The sequence below is a fragment of the Perissodus microlepis genome, chromosome 15 (genome assembly GCF_051167445.1).
Source record: "Perissodus microlepis isolate ML-2025 ecotype Zambia chromosome 15, ASM5116744v1, whole genome shotgun sequence".
In the NCBI taxonomy this organism is placed as follows: domain Eukaryota; kingdom Metazoa; phylum Chordata; class Actinopteri; order Cichliformes; family Cichlidae; genus Perissodus; species Perissodus microlepis.
In genome coordinates, this window is record NC_140475.1 from 12399452 (window position 1) to 12421678 (window position 22227).

The following is a 22227-nucleotide window of genomic DNA, read 5'->3' on the forward strand; positions in this document are numbered from 1 at the left end:
CTTACTGTCTTGATACTCCCCCCCTTTTTTTTTTGCTTCACTTCCTTCACATTGGTAATTTCCCAGCTCCATCTGAGAGGACTTCAGATTGTGCTCCACATACACACAGACACATACACACACCACCCATTTCTCCTGTCTAATCTTTTTTGGTATTCTCCTTCAGTATTATGAGAGTTTCTTTAATATCCCGTCATCAACCTCAAAGAGTGCTTAAAGCTGAGGTAGGCCACATGTTTTTCCTCTGGCTGGACAAAAGAAATCCTTAATAATACAACTGTAATTTAAGTGGTCTGGGAGGGAACTAGACTCGTTTGCCTCCCTTGGACTCTGGTTTTAGGCTTTAGAAAATCCAGCCCTATTACGAGAGACTGGTCAAGCACGTCTTTTCAGAACAGATCAGGTGAGTAGTCATATAAAAGGTGAAATAAAAATAAAAATTTTACTATGGCATGCAGGGTTTCAGCTCATATCAAGAACTATTTTCACTATTTTCTGGTGTTTTATTTGATTTGCCGTTTCTAGAATTGGATCTGCACTCAAGCTGGGCTCCTATCACCCAAATAAATCTCATCCAACAATGGAATAATGAGCAAGGAATGAAAAGTGAAGAAAGCTGTATTTTTCCCCTACTTCCCTTTTTCTCCACCTTGTCCCGCTATAATAGAAACAATAAATAATTTCGGCTCCAAAGAATCAACTGTTTCGGAGTGCCTGGATAATCAAACACAGGTTTTTGTAACTGTTTTCCACACAAAGTCAGATGGTCTAATGTGTAACGGTTAGGTCGGGAGCCTGTTTCTATCCCTGCGTGTGTGACTGTTGCAGTTGTTCTGTAGATGAACCTGTTTTCTTTTCTCTTTGTAGAGTGAGAATCAGATAAGGTGCCTTTAACTCATGTGGTTGTGACTCAGTGTTCTGCGGTTTCAGCTGAACGTGAAGTCTCTCCAAGTATCCATCAATTATCCAAGGACTTTAATATTTGTTTAAAGTGTGTTGCAACCATAAGGATCTTAAAGACTAACATAATCTAATCAATAAAATTAATTTCAGATCCCTGTATTAACTTACAACTCCTGAACTGTTTCGATGAGCCCGAACATGACCAGACAAATGCACTAGATATGTCTCAGCATGTCCGTGTGGAAATGTCTGGTCTAACCCTATTTAAAAAAAACACACAGACAAGAGCTTAAGCAATCAGCTTTATATCAGATGGCGATAACCGTACTTTATGTGCAGTGTAGCTGTTACAACCTCTTAACCTTAATTACCAATGTGACACAACTAGGGCTTGGCCTGTGACGGGCAGCCATTGGGAACAGGGAGCCTATTACAACGAGGTTAAGTAACACTGGAGCACAAAGTTCACTGCAGCTCAGAATACTTGCGTGTACTTGCACAGAAATACACACAGGTGCACCTAATCTTTCGTTTATGCAAACAACACGCACACAAACCCAGTGTTATGCATGTGCATGCATGTGTGCTATTTTGAGATTCACTCCCCCGCCATACCAAAGCTTTTTAACACACATTTCAGCAACTCTGAACCAGACCACCCCCCCACCACCACCACCACGACAGAAACCTTGCTGAGAAACTCCAAAATATACTGGTTCAGTCCAAAAAGTTAGGTGTATTTGGTCTAGCACACTCAGGAAAAATGCTCATTGGATTCTGCTTCTGAGGGCAAAAAGAAAAGATACAGTTTTTCTTTTAACTTAGGAAATGAAAACTTGTTTTCAGTGTCTAAGAACAAGTTAATGACAAATGGTACATGTTTCAGGAAAAGAACATCCAGTTTCCGTCCCCGATTAAAGACAATCTAAGGTAATAAAAGCGTTATTGTTGGCTATCTGCTTTTACTGAGGCTGATGGTTAACTGAGAAAGACATGGAGCACAATGTTGTAGGTGGGAACCTGTGAGAGAGACCTCAGGAGGATTACTAGGATTTGCTCAGCAAATCTCCTCAACAAAGGTGCCCTGGGTGCATGAAACTGTAGGTGTTCAAACCTCTGTGTGGAGGTGAAACCTAAGAGCAAAGGAAAGGGACTCTGAGGTCCCCATGCAGAGGCAGTCCTCTGAAAACTGGGCTCTGCAGGCTGTCTTTAGTTTCATGGGCTTTTCACTAAAGCCTTAGTACAGCTTGGGACATGCTCAGGCCTTAATGCTGAGAAGCCTGCTCATTATTTCAGAGCTGTAGAAGTGTCATCCTTTAAAAATCCAGTGTTATCGAATCACAGATTATTTCAACACAGATTTCAATAAAGATTTGGTGAATCCCTGCAACATGTTTAACTTTTTTTTCTCCAGTTTGAGACCTTTTGTGTAACACTTTGAATAACTAGATTCCTCTATGAAGGAAAATGATCCCAGCTGTGGAAGTACACCTAATGAACTTGTGGCTTTGATAAACATCACCACCCTGGAGATGGTATTTTACATCCCTAAACGCCACTGGAAGTAAAGCCCAAGATCAGCTGGAATGAATGGCCTGTATTTGTGTAGCGCTTTACTAGTCCCTAAGGACCCCAAAGCGCTTTACACATTCAGTCATCCACCCATTCACACACTGGTGATGGCAAGCTACATTGTAGCCACAGCCACCCTGGGGCGCACTGACAGAGGCGAGGCTGCCGAACACTGGCGCCACCGGGCCCTCTGACCACCACCAGTAGGCAACGGGTGAAGTGTCTTGCCCAAGGACACAACGACCGAGACTGTCCAAGCCGGGGCTCGAACCGGCAACCTTCCGATTACAAAACTCTCTGTTCTTGAAGCCTGGAAACCTGCAAACACGAACCACTTTATCTAATTTGCTACCACCGCTCCAGCACCAAAACACATTAAATGGAAAGTTTTCCTCAGCATCACACATGTAAACAAACCAGCACGCACAAGAATATGTTTCTGGTTAGTCAGTTGGCAAGTATCCTGAAGATTCCTGATCCAGGCTTCTAATTTCTGTGTTTACCTTTGCTCAGGCTAAAAACAAATCCAATCTGATTCACAAAAGATGTTTTTTGGAAACCTCAAGGCACTCATCCTAATGGTCTCAATAAACGTTGCTCACTGCTCATTTCCTGGAATCTTAAAGGATGTGATGGGTAGTATGACGCCGAGAGACACACTGGCCACTTGAATGAAATATGCCTGATTAAAATAAACTGCACTGCTCTGTATCACAGATCTGTGATAGAAAAAGACGTCAAAACTCTGTTACAGCTAAAAGCAGCTAGAGTCTGCCTGTCTTATTCAACAAAAAGAAGAAAGAAGAAGGCATAGGCTGTGAGCCCCGGCCAAGATTTACTGACAGGACATGTGTAACACTAAACCTCTGACAGCTTGGCCCTCATGCCCGAAATTCCAGGAGTAACAGCCCTGCATGGTGACGGTGAACTCGGCCTTGATGAGGCTACACCCCGAACCATATCACATAAGAAAACTTGAGAAGGCCTGACAAAATATGGGCCCCCAAAGGACCGATCCTTCAGCTTATGGTGGGTGTTAATCTCTGCTCTTTGACCTTTTGTACTTCCCTCCAACGCCCTCTCTTTTTTCACAGTCCCCATATGCCTTTTCAGTCACCAGATCGATGCATAACAGCTCGCCCAAACTCAGGGCAGATCTTATGTAATTCCCCCATGGTAGGATCAGCAACCTTGGCAGTTGCCTACCTGACCCAGGAGACTGGCAGATCCCTGCCAAGGTTTACATAACAAATAGCAAACAGGGCAATGCCTCTGTGGTTACAATAACATAATGGAAATGTGTCTCATATATATATATATATATATATATATATATATATATATATATATATATATATATATATATATATATATATATATAATCCAAGTGACTATCAAAGTGTCATTCTAGTATCGCAACCACAGAAAGACTGAATGGTTTCACTGAACCAACCACAGTGAGGTTTCATTGCAGAGGTTAGTCATAAAAGGAAGGCCTCGGGATTCAAATGTTTCCACAGAGCACTAGTGTTAAATTGTTATGTTTACATTCAGCTCCTTGGCCAAGCGGATTAGCTGCTGTTCAGTAACTGTCTTATATAACTGCATCATTCTTTGAAAGTCTTATGTATGACCGCTTTACTCAAAATATGCCACTGTGTTTCCAGACAAACCGGTTCAAGTGTTCGTTTGCTCCATTTCCAGCCATCAAAGAAATATCACGGATTAGGAACTTATAATGTTTTATAATGTTTTTTTGGAATAAGCTCCTCATGTCACATTTTGTTACATTTAGAAGATAATTATGTAAAGGAGTTACCAATCCTCATGCTGATTAAAGAGATTCGTGATCTTAAATGACCTTAAAAAAAACACCTGTGTTTTCTTACTGCTCTGTAATTTCCATTAGCATGATAATGAGAGGTGTAATGAGTGCCAGACTTCCCAAATAAATAGAAGCTGGAAGGGGGGGGGGAATCGACAGTCTTGGCATAATTGAGTGCATGTGAGTGTCTGTTTGTGAGTGTACGTCAGTGGGTTTGCAAGCCACATGCTTTTTGTTTTTGTTTTGATGGAGGAAGGGGGGGGCGGCTGGTGGGCTGGATGGTGGGTAGACTCTTACCTTCCATCCTGCGGAGCTGTTGCTGTCGCCTTTGTCTTTGAAGTAAGGGATGGATCTCACCATCCACTCATAAATCTGGGACAGTGTCAGTCTCTTTTCTGGCGAGCTCTCAATGGCTTTGGTTATCAGGTCGGCGTAGGAGAGATTCCCCCAGGCGTTACGGCGAGATGATGTTTTCCTTGGGGTCTGCACGGCAGACAAGCTGCTGGGGTTCAGAGCGCCAGGGGTGGCCGTCGGGGAGTGTGTGGAGAGCGGGGAGCCACTGCTCTCCTGGCCGGGTGAGGAGAGCGCTCCATCGGCAATGGGACTGTTGCTACTCTGATCTTCTGCCGCCGTGCCAGAGCCATTGACACTGATGGCAGCCGCGGTGGCACTGTCCTCTTCGTCATCCTCTTCCTCGGGTATAATATCTGTGTCATTGCTCTCCGGCTTCACCGCGCTCGAGTCCGGTCGCGGCAGAGGCCAGGTGCAAGACCTTGGCCGCTTTTGGGGCTCAAAGTCCGGGTCTATAGCCACTTCCAGGTCCTTGAGTGTATCGGGGAGCGGAGCCTCAGCCATTCTCTCCGGCTCCAATCACAATCTCGCCCCCGCTGCCAGATAATAAAGTTAAAGGACAAGAAATGGAGAGCTGTCAAAGTCGCATCCCATGAATGCGCGCTCCCGTCCTTTGTTGCTAATTCTATAGCAGATAAGTCCCGAGAAAAACTTCAGTTATTCACGCCTGGGAAGGACAGGAAGAAAAACAAGAATCAAACCCAAAGCACTTCGTTATAGAAAAGCAAAAAAGCATCAACAACAACAACAACAAAAAAAAAAAGCCGAGTCTACAAAACACAGTGCTAAATGTGTCAGTGAAGCCACACTAGTACTATTTAAACATGGCACCCCGTGATCTTCACTACATTTATAATAAAATACTACTTCACTAACAGAAGCTCTACGCATAATCCCCTCCTGCTGCAAGAATCTGGAGAGCACCGGCGGAGGAGAAAGTGCTAAAGCTTCCTTTCTCTGGAGCATAAATCTGTTACGAACACTTTAAATTAAATACCTTGCACGGCCGGTCACTTGATAGCACAAAAAACCTCAAAATACAGAAAAGACTAAATCCCGGATTGTCCACAGCCACTTCCAGTTGCCATCTTGACTCTTTTCTCTTTCACTCCTCAAGTGCGCACAGCGATGTAAATGCAGACAGGACGCATGCAGGGCAAGTCGGTGTCGATGTGGAATAAGACTGCCACCTCACTCCGGGTTACTACTGTATCTCGATCTGCCCTCCACACACTGAGATACATACACACGCGCATGCATAGGCTCACACACACTCTTTACACACACGCGCGCGCACGCAAGTCGATTAAAGACCAGCCCTCTGGATCCTGCGCATGGGATCGCCTTTTAAAGTGACACTACAGTTATATCGGACGGCTGTATCTCTGCGCGCAGAGGAGGCTGGAACTAAAGATTGCTGCACGGCTGGGACACGTCCTGACATGTCAGTGGTGTGCAAAGAAATTAAAGGACACAGGAGGAGAAGGAAGAGGGAGAAACACTGAAGTCCTTAACATGTTTACTTCAGAAAGGATTTCACTGTTATTGGAAAGCTAACATATTGTTTCAGGAAATGGAATTTGTGACACAACAGGTGCAGGTATATATTTTTAAAAAAGCAACAAGTTTAATGTCAGTTGCTTCATAAAACCTTATAAATTGTTACATTTATCAAGTTTTATATATGGTGCAATATTAAAATTATTCGTTTTTTCGCCAAAACATATCTAAAACATTTATATTAAAGTGATATTTAAAAACATACTGATTTACATTCATCTTTAAAGTTAACTTCCTATTCAGTACTCAAAGTTCAGTGGCCGAGTGTGCCTTTAATCGGTCAATCACGCCCAGACCACTCCCACTTTTGTAGTCCAGAATTACGTCATCCCTTCTAGAGATGAGGAGAGTAATCCTAGATGGTTTTCGGTCCAGTAAGTGATGCTCCGGGCCTCCATCCCCTCCTCCCCGCTGCTTCTCCTCCACCTTGACTGCTTCAAAAGAGCCTCGTCCACGTCTTTGTTTCACCGAGCGCGCGTGTTCGCCTTTCTGTGCAGGAATGCGCGTTCATGAAAGACTGAAGCAAAAATATCACTGAAGCATTACAGTATGGATTCATTACTTTATGTTTTCATGCATTTGATCCAATAACACGTTACAATTTGTGTGCTGCTTTCATTTGTTGATTTATCGCGTTTAATTTCTATGGCGTCATTGTCACATTTAAGGGTGAGGATATTGCTTCCACTACCAGTCAGATCATGCAAATAAACAATGTATTATCCATTTGCTGGCCTTTGAGTAAATCTCATCACAGTGCACAAGCATTAAGTATCAGTTGGTTGTTATTATTAACACTATTGTTTTACTGTGCTCAATGACACACATTTTCCCAGGTGGCCTGGTAGCCTACAGCTCACACGCTCATCCACAGCAGCAGGCTAGAGTGTGTACTGTACAGAATTACACACACACACACACACACACACACACACACACACACACACACACACACACACACACACGCATTGTGGGATGGTTTTTGTTCTCTTCATGTCAAAGAGAATACCTGATGCAGCAGTTTGGCGCCTGCCGAGAACTACAGAGTTAAATGCTCAGTGGATGTTCAGCGGGAGGTCAGGATGTCTGAGTTTACACACACACACACACACGCACACACAAAAGCCCTGTGTACTTTCACCAACATGATCACACTTTTATCTTTCAGCTGCTTTATATCAGGCTGAACCTTCAAGATATCCGAAGGGAGTTAGTGTTTGGTTACTTGGGGAGAATTTTAAGAATGATTTTGTTTGGGTTTAATATTTTTGCAGCAGTAAATCATTAACTACACTACACTTGATGGTTTCCCCCGCTCTAACTACTATAAATCTGATGCACCGATTGTTATTTTTTAAATTATTTCAAGAACTTTGAGACATTTTTACACTGAATCTGCTCTTATAAACCTTAAAATTGGCTTTATTTGTATAGCTTATTTTGCTTTGTAGTCTTTTATTTCTTCCACAGCAGTAGCAGTTGTTTCTTGAGCATGTTCATCGCATCTATTTAGCCAAAAAAAACCTCAACCCTTAGATCAGTGGTGTCAAACATAAGGCCCAGGGGCCAGAATTGGGCCAGCTGTATATATATGTATTTAACTATATATATATATATATATATATATATATATATATATATATATATATATATATATATATATATATATATATATATATATATATACTGACTTGTGTTTGCTCTGTCATCTGGTCAGCAATATTGACATGCACATTTAAAATAATGTGCCTATATTTTCTTTTATTCTATGTAATATTTTATAAGTGGAAGGTATGCACTCTACTTCCTTTCTAGGTCGGTTTGTTGTGCTCCAAGATAAGTCAGCTTCACCCTACATGCCCCTTCTGAAGCTTGTAAATCCAGGATTGTCAACACACACGAATCAAAAAGCATCTGAATTTTAACCCCTCTTCTTTTGTCCAGGTGAAATCACAACATTATCAGGACAGTTTCAGGCAGCAGCCTGATGAGCAAATGGATGATATGACGGTGGACAGATGTCAAAAGGTGAACTGATTTAGTCTTCCCTATGTCAGCATGGGGTATCCAGAATCCAGGCAGGACTGAGATGACAAACATCCCTCTAAGCCAGCGTAAATCATCCAATTAAGACAATCACAAAGCAAGGGCGGCCTTCTCTGTTTATGTCAGATGTTTACCCCAAATGGCATAATGGTCTGATTGGATTAGGGGCCTCCCTGTGGGTGGAGATCGTTTTAAAAAAAAACAAATCCCAAACTTTAATTGAAAGTTGTATGGTGGGTGGACTTGCATCCTTTACTACCCACTCAAGCACATTTTAATGATTGCACACGTGATGTGTGTACACGCACCCACATCGTGTGTATGTGTGTGTAGGTGTGTGCGCTTAAATCTAATGAGATTATACATTTACCTCAGTGTTTTTGTAAGCTACTTGTTCCATGATACTGGCTGGATGGACACTTCGTACAAACAAACTGTGTTACATAACGGTCTTGGTTTAGATAATGTAGTCTGTAGTCAGAGTGGGTTTGTCTGTGATGGAGCAGTGCACTGTGATGACCTTATCCTTAAATGTTAAGCCCTCTGCCGCCTCCTACAGGCTCAAATGAGGGAAGTGCAAACGAATATGGATAACACAGTTAAAGTTCAAACTGACTTTGAATTTACACAAAAATATAGATGATATACAAGAAACATATTTATATTTTAATAACCACAAATTAGATTTGGGCAAACTTACTGATCAAGTTGTTAGGTACACCTGCTCAGCTCCTTGTTACTGCAAATATATAATCAGCCAATCACATGGCATCAACCCAAAACACTTAGGCATTGTCAAGATGATCTGGTGCTCGAATTGTGGATCAGAATCAGGAATAAAGGTGATTTAAGTTAGTTTGAAAGTGCCATGGTTGTTGGTGCCAGATGAGCCAGTCGGAGTATTTCAGAAACAGCTGAACAACTGAGATTTTTCCACGCAACCATCTCTAGGCTTTACTGAGAATGACCAATAAAAAAGAAAATATTCAGCGAGTGGCAGTTTTTCCAGCGTAAATGCGCTGTTGATGCTACAGGTCAGAAGCGAATGGCCAGACTGCTTAAATGACTGCTTGTTACAACTAAAGTATGCAGAGGAGCATCTCTGACTGCACAACACGTCAAACCTTGCAGCAGATGGGTTACAGCAGCAGAATTCCACACTGGGTGCCTCTCCAGTCAGCCAAAAAAAAAAAAAAAAGGAAAATGGGGCTTCAATTCACCCGAGTTCACTAGGTGTTGGACAACATGACACTGGAAAACTGTCGTCTGGTCTAATGGGTCTTGATATCCGACATTTGGATGGTAGGAATTAAGTATAAACAACATAGTCAAAGGAGCTTGCAAAGAAAAGCGTCTGGACTTCTTTAAGTTGCTTGAAGACGTTTCACCTCTCATCCGAGAAGCTTCTTCAGTTCTAAGGTCAAATGGTGGGGAGCCAAACAGCCACTTCACAAGCGTATGGCACAACATAGAAGAGCCACCTCCACAGGACAAGACTCAGCAGTCCATCTGCATCTTAAGGATAAAGGACACTCTTTCGAGGATGCCAATGTTCACATTTTGGACAGAGAGGACAGATGGTTTGAAAGAGGAGTGAAAGAAGCCATCTATGTCCACTGTGAGCGACCATCTTTGAACAGAGGCGGTGGTTTACGACACCAACTGTCTGCCATCTATAATCCAGTTTTGAGTTCCCTCCCCAGACGCCTTAACGCCCACTCACATCCTGGGCCATCTGACCTCAGGAATTCGCATGATAAGGTGGGGCCAGGTTTCACAATGAGCTCACCCGAAACCCTGGCTGATTGGGACCCACACCCATTTTCACACCTTGGCTCAGGCGATTAGAGGATCATCAGGGGGTCCTTTTGTCCCTCTTTGGGGGGATACTCCCACTAGGTTTAAATCTGGGACTCTTCGCCATTTGACCTTAGAACTGAAGAAGCTTCTCGGATGAGAGGTGAAACGTCTTCAAGTAACTTAAAGAAGTCCAGACGCTTTTCTTTGCAAGCTCCTTTGACTACGATGACCTGGATGACTGAGAACCTTCACAGATATAAACAACATAAAAGCATATATATCCATCCTAACCTCGTATCAATGGTTCAGCAGCCTGGTGATGATGTAATGGTGTGGGGGATTTTTTCTTGGCATACTTTGGGCCTTTCAGTACCAACAGAGTATCTTTTAACCACCACAGCCTAAGTGAGTATTGCTGCTGACTGTGTCCATCCTTTCAGGGCCACAGTGTACTGATGGTTGCTTCCAGCAGGATAACACATCATGTCACGAAGCTCAAATCATCTCAAACTGGTTTTTTGAAGATGACAATGAGGCCACTGTACTCAAATGTCCACAGTCACCAGATCCAACAGAACACCTTTGTGACGTGGTGGAATGGGAGATTTGCATCATGGATGTGTAGCTGATAAATCTGCAGTAACTGTGTGATGCTATCATATCAATATGGACCAAAATCTCAGAGGAATGCTTCCAGTATCTTGTTGAATCTATGCCACAAAGAATTAAGGAAGCTCTGAAAGGACTTGCAATTCCAAAGTTTAACTGATGAAGTGGATGGTGTCTATATATACACACTCTCTATATACTATATAGTCCTCTTAATCCTGTTGTCATGTTGAAATATGGGCTCTAAGTTGCTTCAAATCATCAATTTGGCTCAAGTGTCATAAAAACCTTACAGAGAAATTTAAAGATCTATTCAAAAAGTGCACAAATAAAACAAATATTATTGCAAGACAAAGTTAACTTTATTTTCTCTCCGATTTCATAGAGAGCTTACAAAAATGGCAGAAGTTCCTTAACATAAAATACATTAAGTATATTGAATAATAGCAAGCATATCCTAAATCAACATCAGTGCTCAAATGGACAGCTTGAAAACACCTTGCCCTTTTCACATCCACCCACTAGAGGGCAGTAACCAACTGCAGTGAAACACACTTCCCTCCTCTCTAAAGTGAGCATCCGTTTGCCTGTGGTTCGCTCATGTTAGAGAGGTTTTCATATTATTTAAAACAAATCGTTTTCAATGGGGAGATAGCACATGTCACAAAAAAGGACCAGGCAGAAAAAAAGTACAACACACACACAGGTACTATGCTTTGTTTTGCCTTGTTAAATATTGATTTCTCTGAAGAAGAAGAAGAAAAAGGTGATTTTGGTTTCCCAAAACAGACTTGGTCTTTTCTACTTCTGCTTAACTGAATGCATCTCCTATGCAGTGTTAGTGCTTAGAGGCTCTGTGCTGTGTCGAGGTAGATAATTATCATGACAGTTAGGAACAGGCGCTAAGTTTCACTGTGGGTCTTTCTGCGATTGCGGTCTCCCTCCAGCCAGTATGCCTCCGTCTGCATCTCCATCAGTCTAGAGATTGTCCTCTGGAAGGCAAAGATCTCCTCCTCGGCTGTGAAGAGGGTAAGTCGCTCTGCTGCCTTCTGAATAGACGAATCGACACCAGAGTTGGCAACTTGTATACTCAAAAGAGAAATGTTTATGCAGCAGGGGAGAAAGATTAAATCATCGGGCTAATGAGTGTAGAGTCATCTATTTAATCTCCAGCCTGTACATCTGTGTGTAAATATGTGAAAGTGAATACTGCATTTCTGTAAAAAGGATCTAGATCTTAGTGAATTATTCCTTAAAACAGAGAAATTGAGGACACAACTTCAATAGCAGCAACAAGCCAGTTTGTTATTAAACTAAAAAAAAAATAATAATATAGTGATATCCGATTCAACGGGATAAATAACAGAGATGTGACCTTACCTCACTGAGGCCTAGGTCATCCAGGAGCTGTCGGTCCCTCTCATCATCTCCTCCAGTGTGGACAAACAGCCGGTCCAAAGGAGCATCTGCCAGCAGCACCACCCTCACCTTGGACAAGGGGGCAAGAAAGAGCGATGTGGGAGTTACTGTCTATAACATTAAGGGCCAAGTGTCTGTTTACTGGTAGCTTACTCATACATTCATTCCCTGTCTTGAATTATTGGATTTAAATGTTATTGTGGGAAGTGTTATTGTCTCATTGATGTGATAAAAGTGCTCTCATTCACAATCCCAAGGTTTCTTCCTGTTAAGAGTTGTTCCTTCCCACTGTCACAAAGTGCTTGCTCACAGGGGGTCAACTCTTTGTTGGGGTTTTCTCTGTGTCACTGTAGGGTCTTTACCTTACAATTTAAAGCGCCTTTAGGTGATTGTTGTTGTGACTTGGTGCTGCATAACTAAAATTAAATTGAATATAATATGGGGTTAAAAGGTAACAAATCAGTGAGTATGAAGTTACCTGTTATGAGGCTGGCACAGTGTTGAGGGGTTTAACCCTTGTAGTAAATACTTTTTTCAGTGCCGAATAGAGTATTTTGCAAAAAAACCCCAATCAAACAAATGAAAAACCGCGTGAGTGTGATAGTAGCCCTACGGGAGCCTGACTGATATATTTATTGTCCAAAAATAATCCTAATGATGATGTTGGCCTATCACAGGTACCTGTATTGGTGTATATATTTCCATTACCAGGTCATTAGCTGGGCTTTAATCACTTTCACTGTACCAAAAGATGATGTGGCACCAAAAGCTGGTAAAGTAAAATTTTCCTACCTGTAGCCAGCAAACAAAGAAGACTCTTACATAAAAAAATTAAAAAAAAAAAAAAATACCAACACGCATCCAGGTGCTGCCAGCAGCACCACCCTCACCTTGGACAAGGGGGCAAGAAAGAGCGATGTGGGAGTTACTGTCTATAACATTAAGGGCCAAGTGTCTGTTTACTGGTAGCTTACTCACACATTCATTCCCTGTCTTGAATTATTGGATTTAAATGTTATTGTGGGACGTGTTATTGTCTCATTGATGTGATGTGATAAAAGTGCTCTCATTCACAATCCCAAGGTTTCTGCGAGCAAAAGAAAGGCAAGAATCGGCCTGAAGCAAGAGAGCCCACTGACTGTGGCTTACAGAAGTCTGCCTGAACAGGATAAAAGTGACAGGTACTTGGATGTGTATGTCCATTAGCAAGACTGTCAGGAGAGTGTAATGCAAATTCAGTTCAGCTACGAAGGAGTTCCAAATTTCTGATCCAAGGCCAACAAAGAGACTGAAAAGAGATGTTTGTGGATGATTAGGAATAATACAAAGCACCTCTGATGGTTCACATGGAAACTGGATGACATGGAAACCCACTGTGGAAAATGGCACAAGCAAGACTCACCTTTCATCACAGGGCAACAGGCTAAACCTGAAACCTCCATAGAGCAGCACCAATGCTAACATCCAACACAACCTGTCAGGGCGCAAGACTGCAGTGACCCAAGGGAGCATATATATGGAGGCATGACTAGCTCCACGGTTGACACCTCATTCAATTTATCAAGCCAGGAGAGTGACGTAGCAACATGACATCACAAGGCATCCCAAGACCCCTTTCTCCAGGAAAGGATTGGGGCAGTAGGGTTGCCCTTGATATACGGCTTCAGTAGCATTCATATATCACCACAACATATTCATATTTATCCAGAGCTCTGGACAGATTCTGCCAAGGCTGCCTTTCAGTGTTCAGGATGCTCATAAGCGTACCACAATTAAACATCCAAAGCTTCAGAGAGTCAGGCTGGACCACTGTCAAAGGTGGAGTATGATGGCCTTTAGCAGCATGTCACCAACACAGCTGCCTAGAGATGCAGGTGCACCCAGGTGGAGAAAACTCTGTGGAAGCGCTAATGCTCCTCCTCCTTCTCATTTAATGGTTTTACTTAATTTTTACTACTTTGTACATTGTAGGTACATACAAACATATAAACTAAATATGTTTTATATTTTAGATTCCTCAGAGTAGCCACCCTTTATTTGTTGACAGCGCTACAAACCCTTGGTCTTCTCTCAGTGAGCTTCATGATGTAGTCACCTGAAATGGTTTTCACTTCACAGGTGTACCTTATCATTTGTACCTGTTCATTTGTGGAATTTCATGCCTTCTTAATGGGGTTTGGACCATCAGTTTTGTTGTGCAGAAGTCAGGTTGGTACACAGCTGACAACCCTATTTGACAACCGTTAGAATTCATATTATGGCAAGAACCAATCAGCTAAATAAAGAGAAATGACAGCCCATCATTACTTTAAGAAGTGAAGGCAAGTCAATCCAAAAAATTGCTAAAACTCTGAACGTGCCCCCAAGTGCAGTCGCACAAACCATCAAGCACTACGATGAAATTAGCTCATACGAGGATGTGAGCCAATTTCTGAGGATGAATTCATTTGAGTCACCAGCCTCAGAAATCGCAAGTTAGCAGCACCTCTGATTAGAGCCCAGATAGATGGCACACAGAGTTCCAGTATCAAACACATCTCTACATCAACATGTTCAGAGGAGACTGTGTGCAGGCCTTTATGGTCAAATAGCTGCCAAGAAGACACTACTAAGGAAAAGCAATCAGCAGAAGAGATTCGTTTGGGCCAAGAAACACAAGGAATGGACATTAGACCAGTGGAAATCAGTACACTGGTCTGATGACTCCAAATTTGAGATCTTTGGTTCCACATGCTGTGTCTTTGTGCGATGCAGAAAAGGTGAACGGATGGTCTCTACATGAATGTTCCCAACGTGAAGCATGGAGGAGGAGGTGTGATGGTGTGCAGGTGCTTTGCTGGTGACACTGTTGGTGATTTATTCAATATTGAAGGCACGCTGAACCAGCATGGCTCCCACAGCATCCTGCAGCGATATGCCATCCCATCCGGTTTGCGTTTAGTTGGAGAATCATTTATTTTTCAACAGGAAAATGACCCCAAATACATCTCCGGGCTGTGTAAGGGCTATTTGACCAAGAAGGAGAATGATGGAGTGGAGCTCTGGGAACTCCCTCAAGACTGTTGGAAAACCATTTAGGTGACTACCTCATGAAGCTCATCAAGAAAATGCCAAGAGTGTGCAAAGTTGTAATCAAAGCAAAGGGTGGCTGTTTTGAAGAATCTAAAATATAAAACATGTTCTGAGTTATTTCAGACTTTTTTGTTTATATGTGCTCATTCATAGGTTTGATGCCTTCAGTGAGAATCTACAATGTAAATAGTCATGAAAATAAGAAAAAACATTAAATGAGAAGGTGCGGCCAAACTTTTTTTTGTGTATATATATCTTGTTGGAAGCCAAGAGTCGAGTATTTTATATTACACACTCTTGGTTTTGAACTGAGATGTCCAACACATCCAACACTTTTATGGATGTAATTTCTAAAAGTTCTAAAAGTTGTAAATAAAGGCAGAAAAGCTGCATTAGAAATCCTTCGGTAACACATGAGTGTAATAGAATCCATGCCTTTCATTCTTTTTTTTTGTTTTCACCTTTTTGTCATAGAAGTTGTCTATGAGGGTGGTAAAGCGTCTGGCCTGATCCTTCATCGACAGCGTCAGCACAGGAACGCGGCGGATCAATACTGTGTCGAAGAGCCGCGCCATCTCCAGGTAATCGCTGGCACCCAAAGCCTGGAGAACGACAGAGCATGTGAGATACTGAAACAAAGTCAGACCCGAGCTTCAAACAGACAGCACACCACAAAAGAACACAGCAAAGATTTCAGCTTTGCACATGTGCACATCTGCTCCATAAATTGGTACAGGCACTGTGAATTTCTGCACTCTGCACACATGGCCTGAAAAAATGACAACTGTGAAGTGAGGGCACCTTGTGCAAAAAGGTTCTAGCTGTTGTAATTTTCGTCCTCGTCCTTGGTTCTTTGCCATTCAGGCTGATTGCTCTTAAAATTAATGAGGACTCGCCAACATATGCCAGAGGAAGCCTTGAAGCTCACATGCCTTCTAAAACTCGCCGCTGTCCATCAGGGTTGAGACTTTGCACACACTACACACTTCCTTTTTCAGGCGCAGTGGGCACAACTAATCATAAAAATGTCAATAGACTTTCTTTTTGACATTGAGCAGAAAATACCTCATCCAGTTCAAAGGCCCGGACAATAAACAGAGCATAGAGGTAATACAGGGACAAGAGAAGTGCTTCGAATTTGAGCAGTTTTGATTAGTAATGAGTGGATTTTGTGTGTCTCAGTAGTAAAAAAAAGAAAAAAAGAACAAGAATAAGGATGTGGTTTGACTCACAGGGTGCTCACAGGGTGTTTTAAATGCCGTCAAGCAGTTCTAATTTGTTCTCTATCTGTATAGCGAGTGTTAAAGCTAAAAACCAAGAAAAGCTTACCTTAAAACACTCCTTGTTTTACTCTTTAAGTTTTATGTGGCCAAAAGATGTTAAGTGTCGTTATGTATCAGCCTGTTTTGTTGCACAATAATGACAAATTAATCGATCGTAACAATGCTCACTCTGCCGCACAGCTCATCAAAAGTACAGTCAGCAACGGTTCCGCAGGTCTTTTCTAGAGTCACATCTCTACCCAGCACTGAGAGCACCCGGGGACCTGTAGCTATGGAAACACACACACACACACACACAATGTACAATGGCTACAGTATATACATGTAGTTAGGTTAAAAGGTAGTATATTTATGAAATTTGCTTTGCTACACACTCACGATTTTTGATCTTTTAACCTCTAATATAAGACAAAATAAAAGAAAACATAATGAAAAATATTGTTTACTACTAAAAAACTATTTACTATACAATTAAATCCTAAAGTTTCACAGTGTTACAAAAAAAAACCCTTTAAAGCCCAGTAATTTTAAAAATCTAAGTTCAAGTCTAGAGTTTGTTTTTAATTTAGAATTGTGCAGCTTTTGTTTTTTCCTGTTGAATTATAACATATAAAAAAATGACATGAAAAGCATCACAAATAGCCCAAAAAATGTATAATTGTGTTATCTATGTAGTTTAACCCTGATAAATGTTATTTCTCTGTGCCACAGACTTCTATTGTTGTAACAGAACTATTTAAAGTAGGTGAGTGAGCCGTCTCGTGGGCTTGGGTGACATGAACATTAGCAGTTAAAAAAAACCTTCAGCAGATACACTAGATAATCCTGTATGATTGAAAAGTCATGGTCTTCAAAATCCCCAGCTGTTTCGGGAATTTAAAAAGACAACAACAATAAAATAAAAATTAAAATCTACTTTTGAGCCTTAAATACTAAGAAAGGATAAATGTGAGACAAATTAAGGTAGACATTGATGATTTGTCTAATTGTTATCAACACTGTTGATTTTGGTATTTTCTTTTATCTTTCATATATATAAATATTACAAAATGTGTAATTTTGACGTGTCCTTGTGTCACAGAAAAAAAGTAAAAAATAATCAATCTTCCTAAAATGCATTGTCTTCCTTAAATGCCCTTACCACTCTTTTGTCTTAATGAGAGCTCTTCAAACAGTGCATCCAAGAAGGCCTCTGCACCAGGCTCCCCTGTGCTGCACCAGCGCGTGCACACACAGGCAATGAAACAGAAAGGAAATAATAGGATATGAAATTAATAATGCTGAAGTGGCCACATCAAACGGTGGCAGCAAGGAGAGCAGGGGAGAGGGGTACTTAGCTTTTCACTCCATCGGTAAAAAACAGGATGTTAGGCTCTAAACACAAGCGTTAGCCTGTGAATACACGTCGAAATGAGATTGTGAAGTGTGTGTGTTCGTGTCTGCGTGTGTGCTTGTGTTTTAACTCCAGGTAAAAGGGTGTGATGTACTCTATTTACATACAGTGAAAAGACGAAAGCACTTGTTTGCCTGCGTGCGCGAGTTCCTAACAGCGCATATGTAACAAGGAAAATAGAAAACTAGCTTTTAAGGCTCTGCCCTTTTCTCATATTCTATTGATTCCTCTTTTTATTCTTTTCATGGATCTCTCAAGGTAATGCAGGTCTTTATAAACCTCCCAGCCTGCGTCTCCCTCATTTATTCATCTGTTTGCCTTTTCTTTCTGCCCAAACTACATGATGTGCACAAGCATTTCCTGTGTTTGTGTGCGTGTGTGTGTGTTTAATGCAGGTTAATGTCAACTCAACCCAGCCTCCGCACAAACTCTGGGCTGAGGAGGACTATAAAGAGGGAAGCAGAGAGGTAGCGTGCTTGTGTGTGTGTGTTTGTGTGTCTTACAGGTAGTAAAGTTTCCCTGCTGCAGCCTCGCCAAGCTTCCTGTAGTCAATCCCTGTGTCTAAGCAGACGGTGTGGCAGTATTCCTGTTGACACACACACACACACACACACACACACACACACACACACACACACACACACACACACACACACACACACATAACATTTGCCCATGAGCTTGGTGTTATTTGTGCTCTTTTTGCCCCATAATTTTATGTAAATGACTAATTTAGAGACAACTTTTAGCATCAGCTTCATTGAGCCCGTGAGCATTTACAGCAGCAGGTCATCCTGTGTGACTGACAACAAAATTAAATACAGTTTCCATGTTTGTCACAAGGAGATTTTAATCTTTCTGGACAACACTGACAGTCTAAGATGTGTCAGGCTTTATCTAACACACCTAATCGATTATTCTTGTCCTTTTATTTGATAAAAAGATAAGGAAAATTAAAGAAATATCAGAACTTTGTACATTTTTCATTTAGCTCTGATTTTCATATTGGTGATTGCTGATAGAAATGCTAAAACATATTGCACTTCTTTAGGTTTAAATCATTGTGACAGCTTGATTTGTCTTGATGATGCATTGTTAATATGGCAACCCTGTAAAATGGACAATCAGAGCTTTGTGTCTTCACTTCTTTTACACTAAAATGGATTCAGAACAACCCTAAAAAGTATTAAATTAAATAACAAGGCATCACAGAAGGCAGCCGGCATCTTATCTCCTATCCTCCGACAGCTTTGGGATTTTGTGTCAGCTGTTCTCGGTTTGCCGAGCCGATCCATTGTTCTGCAGCTATTCAAGTGCGTTACAGCAGGGGTGAACCTGCGATGCAGGGTTCAAACTTTTCCACATAGAGTAAAACGTCAACAGGATTCATGTCAGGGAGTACAGCACAAACTATAATCATCATCTCCACTATTCTATCAAAGAAAAGAGAGGAACTGCATATCATCCCATCCAAGCCATCATCGGCTGACTGAGTATTCAGCGACAGCTCCAGTAAATTATGAAATCAGTGAATTTCTGCCACTGGCCTCCTTAAGCTGCAGGATAATTAGTAATCATCACAAAGCAAGGGGACGGAAATACTCTATTCTTCTCTGCTGTCAACTTTTTATCTCCGTGTCCGCTCACACAAACGGGGTTCCCACTCTGAGCCAATTGGCTGAATCAGGCTTAATAACAACCTGACAAACTCGCCCTCCCCCACGCACAAAAGGGAGGTGTCATTTCATCAACCTACTGTGACCCCACCAACGGGTAAATAGTCCCTCCAGAAAAGAAAAAAAAAAAAGAAGGAAAAAAAACCTTGTCACTATTGCCGCCACATCATTAGTATCTCAGTTTGTCTTTTCTCCTGCCATCTTCAACTCCCTCCCTTTATGAACCTCGTCTCTAACGTACCTACGGTAAAGGCGGCTGTTGCGTTCCTTGACGGAGGAGCGAGGTGCAAATACGAGAGGGGAAAAGAAGGAGGAATGGAAACACAATCAGTGATGATGATTCCATTGGTTATTTATAATCAGATGAGGCTGAGGCCTCGCGGGTCATTACTTGATTATCCATCTTGAGGGGATTGTCAAGTTCTCACTCCTCTAAGATTTTTATCCGCCTACACATTGTGGTTTTGCAGCCTCCCCGCACCCCGACGCCGCCACCGACAACCTCCTCTCGCGAATGTAGTCAGTCTACTTTGCAACTTTTAAATCTCGTCTTAAACAGTCCCTTCAGTTTAATCGGCGAATGGCGATGTACAAATAGTGGAGTAACAGCTTTTTTTCCCTTCCGTCAGGTGGACGGATAGAAGAGGTGATCATTTATTTTAAGGAAAAATTATAAAAATGCGCTCGTGCTGCAAGTTGAGAAAATATTTAGGTTGTAACAAATTCATTGGTCACAAGTGTGCAGTCTTTAGTTTTTTTTTTATTTAGTAATTTTATAGGCTCACAATTTGATTAATTTATCCATTTGCAATACTTTGAAGTTTTTCTAATGGAGTTTTGTAGTATTTTCTAAATGATCACCTCTTTAGATTTTGTCTTGTTAATTAAATTAAAAGAAACTCCGATCTGCAGTTTTTGTTATTTTAATCATTATTAAGACACGTGACAGATTAAACCATAAAAAGAAAAGAAGTGCAGCCCTAAGGTTTATTACCATCAGGCAACAATATTAGCTTTTTAAACTAGTGGAGTAAAAACCTGGCAAACGTGTCGCAGATTCACAGAAAAGCAGCAAATTAAGAGTTCCCCTGCTCGCACAGATGCATTCACCGGCTCAGACACAAGAGAGAGAGATGACAGACATGAGAATCAGAGACTCTTTAGAAGAAAGTCATCCAAACACATGTAGCTCAAATCATGTCATTGTCCGAGCTGTCCACTGCTCTCACTGGACAGCCGTTTAGCATAAAAACAGAGTGGCTTTTTTTTTTTTTCACCCCCCTGCTCCCTCCACTCCCCTCTGTGCCCGCTCCCTCCATGACATATCTTTCTCTATCCTTTACTCCTCAAAAAGTTGCTTTTGAGTTTTTCAAAGAGCGCGGTGCCATTGAGCTGCAACAAAAGCCAAGGATAGCTGACTATTGGGCCCTGATGAGGTCCACTCCCTCATTACCCAGCAGCAGAAAACATTTGATGCTTTTTTTTTTTTTTTTTGTTTGGCCTGGAGAATTGACCAGGCCTCAAAGAAATGCAGGGTGGGAAGGCTGAAAAAGAGACGGGGGTTGGAGGGGGGTGAGGGGAGGAGGGGAAAGGTTGTCGTTCATTCATCCGTGTGTGTCTTACAGCCTTGTGTGGAGGGACAGGGAAAAAAAAAAGTGGGAGGTGGCAGGGACAGAGGGGTCGAGAGAGAGGGAGAGAGATGTGTGTGTGTGTGTGTGTGTGTGTGTGGGGGGGGGGGCTTAAAACAGTGCCTTTATGCTGGCAAGTTCTGGACGACTCTTCTGACATCAAAGTGTTTTCACTAACTGGGGAGCTGCTTAGTTAGTGTGTGTGTGTGCACGCATGTGAGCCGGCTGGGGGTGTATCTGGTGATTTTATTCATTCTTGGGCCGTCTGGGGGGGTACGTGACAATGTGAACACCCTAATTACACCTAATGATCTATTCCCTTAAAGTGTGACTGCCTTGGGCCGGCGATGGATTGTTCTGCAGGGTCGTTCTCACAACCTTCTCCTGCCTCGGCTGCTCCTCTTGGGGAAACATCGTTTGAGTTGGAGGCCCCATCTTTTGTGATCCAGGACCCCACCGGACCCCCCGCTCTAAACCCATCGAGTTTCGTTGGCCCAGGACTGAACCAAAACGGTAACTCGGGCAGTGTGTGCTACCTGCACCTGGCCAACAGAGGCTCCATTTGTTGATCATGACAGACACGAGCAAAACATGGGCTCCACACAGTTTATTACAAACATTACACTTGACAAAAATTGCTCTCTGATCATCTTGTATAGTATAAACCTGCAAGACCTTTACAAGAAGACTTCAACAATGTAGCATTGCAGCCTTTTAAACCTGCAGGACTTTATGTGCACAATTAAAAAGGAATCAGCAAAATTAAATAAGAGACTTCATCTTTCTTGTTCTGTGCACTGTGAAAACCTGTCCGTACTACCCCCATCCATCTGAGATTTTGTACCGCTGACTTTGTAAAACTTTTTTTTTTACATATAAGTTAATTCTCCCCAGCACCTCGGTCTCGAGTTAGATTGTGTTCTGTCTTAGTCTGCTGCCTATAAAGATACTGATTAGTGAATAACTAATTATCTGGTGTATTAAAATGGATGCAAATAATTCAAATCTGACATTCAAAAGGGTATTAATGTCAGTAATATACATAAAGTTAGTCTCAGAATAGTATTTCTGTTAGGATCACTGTAGCCAA

General features: G+C 41.9%; 2 protein-coding genes and 1 long non-coding RNA gene across 5 annotated transcripts in view; 1 reads left to right on the top strand and 2 right to left on the bottom strand.

Moving 5' to 3' along the window:
* Positions 1-5980, bottom strand: part of foxo3b (forkhead box O3b) — a 43121-nt gene extending 37141 nt beyond the window's left edge. The window contains exons 1-2 of the mRNA XM_084954413.1: positions 5649-5980; positions 4598-5318 (exon numbers count right to left, since the gene is read on the bottom strand). Of these exons, the coding sequence (XP_084810539.1) occupies positions 4598-5155 (558 nt within the window). The 5' untranslated portion in view covers positions 5156-5318; positions 5649-5980. The remainder of the gene's footprint in view (positions 1-4597; positions 5319-5648) is intronic.
* Positions 5981-11006: 5026 nt separating this feature from the next.
* The window catches only part of afg1lb (AFG1 like ATPase b), a 30585-nt gene continuing 19364 nt past the window's right edge, over positions 11007-22227 (bottom strand). For 2 of the 3 annotated variants that reach the window (XM_084952995.1, XM_084952994.1), the window contains 6 exons: positions 18337-18419; positions 17582-17652; positions 16609-16709; positions 15619-15759; positions 12047-12154; positions 11007-11715 (listed from right to left, as the gene is read on the bottom strand). In XM_084952995.1, coding sequence (XP_084809121.1) covers positions 11569-11715; positions 12047-12154; positions 15619-15759; positions 16609-16709; positions 17582-17652; positions 18337-18419 — 651 coding nt within the window. In that variant the 3' untranslated portion in view covers positions 11007-11568. The remainder of the gene's footprint in view (positions 11716-12046; positions 12155-15618; positions 15760-16608; positions 16710-17581; positions 17653-18336; positions 18420-22227) is intronic. The other variant, XM_084952996.1, reaches the window with a different exon arrangement.
* LOC146371833 (uncharacterized) lies at positions 12143-22068 on the top strand. The gene is made up of 3 exons (XR_014802714.1): positions 12143-13266; positions 15632-15738; positions 21464-22068. It is a non-coding gene; the product is annotated as an uncharacterized LOC146371833 (long non-coding RNA).